The 3224-nt window shown below is 40.9% G+C and overlaps 1 gene segment (V, D, J or C); it reads left to right on the top strand.

Annotated features, from left to right (window-relative positions):
• Window positions 1–591: 591 nt before the first annotated feature.
• Window positions 592–2581, top strand: LOC115375402 (T cell receptor alpha variable 9-2-like). The segment is given in 3 exon segments: window positions 592–649; window positions 893–1173; window positions 2564–2581. Coding segments are annotated over 3 exon segments (342 nt in total).
• Window positions 2582–3224: the final 643 nt, after the last annotated feature.

Here is a 3224-nt window from a genome sequence, read left to right as displayed (position 1 = left end):
TGTGTTATGGCCCACCATTTGATCCTTCTTTTTTGCCAGGTGCCTTAAACCAACTTCAAGTCACAACTGAAATTCTGTCACATGTCAAACAAAATGATATCCTGTATTCATCACTTTACTGATGCCACAGTTAGAAATGAGCCAGGGTTTATTGTGCAGAGCCAGGGAGAGGCAGCATCACACAACAGGTTTCCTCTTGGAGATTTAGAAGTGCAGTCTGTTCACTGTGATCTCTGTGCTTACTGAGCATGCTCAGTAGGACAAGGACCAATGAGAGCAGTTTCTAACTCACTGAGACTTCATGTCAACCATGGAGCCACAGTGGACCAGCAGAGTGTTACCTGTCCTCTTTACTGCAGTATTTGTTGGTCAACAGATTTTCTCATCATCTTCATTATAGCCCTGGCACAAATTAGGTAATTCTGCAGTTTACATTTTGCTTTGACTGTGGCGCCTCCTACTGGTTTCATCTAAAAAAAACCTACAGATGCACTGTGATGGAAAACCCGTCAAGAGGAGGAGCACAGTCATGAACACTTGATGAAGAGACTTTTGTGTCAGTCCCATCCAGTAAAATTATTCCTGCTCAACATCACTGAGTCAGCAATGTTGACTCTCTGCTCACTGATCTCATTCTGCATGTTATGGGGTAAGAACATATTCCACCACATTCACATATTTGGTTTGTTAACTTGTTGGAAAACATCTTGCACCGACTTTAAACCAGATTTCCACCAGACCACATGAACATCTTATGAACTAACATTATTGCAAAGTTTCACAAAATACAAATTTTCAAAACAAAGTTGCTGGCATACAGAATGAGTTGATGTCACTCTGAAAAGATTTTTAGATTCAAGATGATTGAATTCCCTCAAATGTTTCATTCCAGGTCAAAGTGTTGGAGACACCATCACACCAGAGAAGGATGCTGAACAAGCCGCTGAGGGCAGTAAAGTGAAGCTCTCCTGCAGATACAGCAGCTCTCGAGTTTACAGTCTGTTATGGTACCGCCAGTATCCTGGATCAGCTCCCCAGTTCCTCATAATGGAAAACTCAGGAGTCGTAAATAATCCCATACCAGGACTGGGCATCCAACACGTCAAAGAGCAGAGTCGAGTGGATCTGGAGATCTCCTCTGCTGCAGTGACACACTCTGCTCTGTACTACTGTGCTGTGAGGCCCACAGTGACAGGAAACACATAGTCTCTGTACAAAAACCTCTGGAGAACTTTAAAAACGCCCATGACAGCAGCAATGGCATTTGAAGGGGAGGAACCATCAGGAAACACAAGGGGCTGAATAGTGACAGGAAGCTACAGAAAGACCAGGGAACTAGCAGCTCTTCATTTTATACTTTGTTCTTCTGTCATTCAACATGTTGTCATTTTACTTCCTGTTACTGGTGTGTATTATTAAAGGTAAGACACACTTCAAATCACTTGGTAGACAAACAAAATGTCAGATGAAACTAATTCTTCATGAGTCTGGTTTGGTTGCAGCTGATTGACCCAGTATGTCAAATGTAAACTGGTTCATTGATTAAATCCATGACTGTGAGTCATATCTGTCTTTGCAGATGCTGATTGTGGAGATCTCACTCCTGTCGAGGATGAAGAGTTCAGTTTGGAAGGCAGCACCGTTACTCTGTCATACAGATTTTCAGAGAAAGCCGCTGGTACTGATTACTTCTTCTGGTATCGTCAATATCCAGGAAAACCACCACAGCTGCTCCTCTCTCACTCAGGAACAAGTGCAGAATTATCAAAACCAGATCCAGACTCTGGACTGTCTTTTAAAGTGAATAAAGAGCAAACCCAAATGGATCTGGAGATCTCCTCTGCTGCAGTGACACACTCTGCTCTGTACTACTGTGCTGTGAGGCCCACAGTGACAGGAAACACCAAAGCTCAATACAAAAACCTTTGGTGCAAAAATCCAGAATGCAAAGGCAAACAAATACTCTGCAATAAACACTAGAGGGAGACAAATACTATGGACTTCCAACAGTCTGTTGTCTTACAGTTCATTTTCAGTGCAGAAATGACACAAACTCTTAAAATCATTCAAGTTAAAATAGTAGTGTTGGGTGTAGAATTTAATATGAACTAAAGAACATGAATTCATACGAAATATCAAATTAGTATAGACATCTTCTATAGAAATACAGAAATATTATCCCACATATAAACCAATACATACACAATATAAATAATTCACATAATTTCACAATTTCTTTTTCCATATTCACAGTGAAAACAGTGATTAAATACTTTATGTCTAACATTACTTTATGTAAATGAAATGATCCAGGAGTTTGGGTGAATTTGTTGGCACACACAAAACGTATTTGCAAAAAGTCAGAGAGACAGTAATTAAAAAAACATTTTTTTATTCTCTCTATTGAACATGATTTTGAAAATGTAAAATGGGATTATGTCATTTTTTGGTGATAAAGTAACAAAATCACAAAAACATTTAGATTCCTTTATTACCGTCCATGCTCGCCAGTTTACTGGTTTGTTTTCCATAAAACTGCTATTTTTTGACTCCGCCCATTCAGGGTTACCTCAGCCAATAGCATTACTGCCCACAGAGCAAACATATTTTACAACTACAACTCCAAGTTGCTGGATTACAAGGGGAGGGGCTGTGCAGCAGAGAGGCTCATGACTTCCATCCTTCTGGCTTTCACACCAAAGACATGCTGCTTTATGTCTGTTTGCTTTCAGCAAACTTTATAGGTGAGTTATACACCTGTCATCAAAGTCTTATTTAACTTACAGTGGATATAGCAGACATTTTGCCTGACTTCAAATCTCTGGTGTGACTGAGATGAATCCCATTGATTTTTCAGCCATGGCTTCAGGGAACAGCATAAACCCAGAGGCTCCTGAAGAACATGTTGTAGAGGGAGGAAACATCACCTTCACCTGCAAATATGATGGGAGCATCTACAGTATCCAGTGGTACCGTCAATACCCGAGATCCCGACCAGAGTTCCTGCTCTCCATCACAGAAGGAGAATCTGTCCATGAAGCTGTTCCTGGTTTCTCAGCTCACATTAACAAACATGAGAAGCGTGTTAGTATGGAGATCCCTTCCACTGCAGTGACACACTCTGCTCTGTACTACTGTGCTGTGAAGCCCACAGTGACAGGAAACACACAGTCTCTGTACAAAAACCTGACAGACACTGAAGCTACAACAGTCACAGATTCCAC

The sequence above is a fragment of the Myripristis murdjan genome, chromosome 17 (assembly GCF_902150065.1).
Source record: "Myripristis murdjan chromosome 17, fMyrMur1.1, whole genome shotgun sequence".
NCBI lineage: Eukaryota > Metazoa > Chordata > Actinopteri > Holocentriformes > Holocentridae > Myripristis > Myripristis murdjan.
The sequence above is the reverse complement of the archived record's forward strand: the minus strand, read 5'-3'. Positions and strand labels throughout refer to the sequence as shown.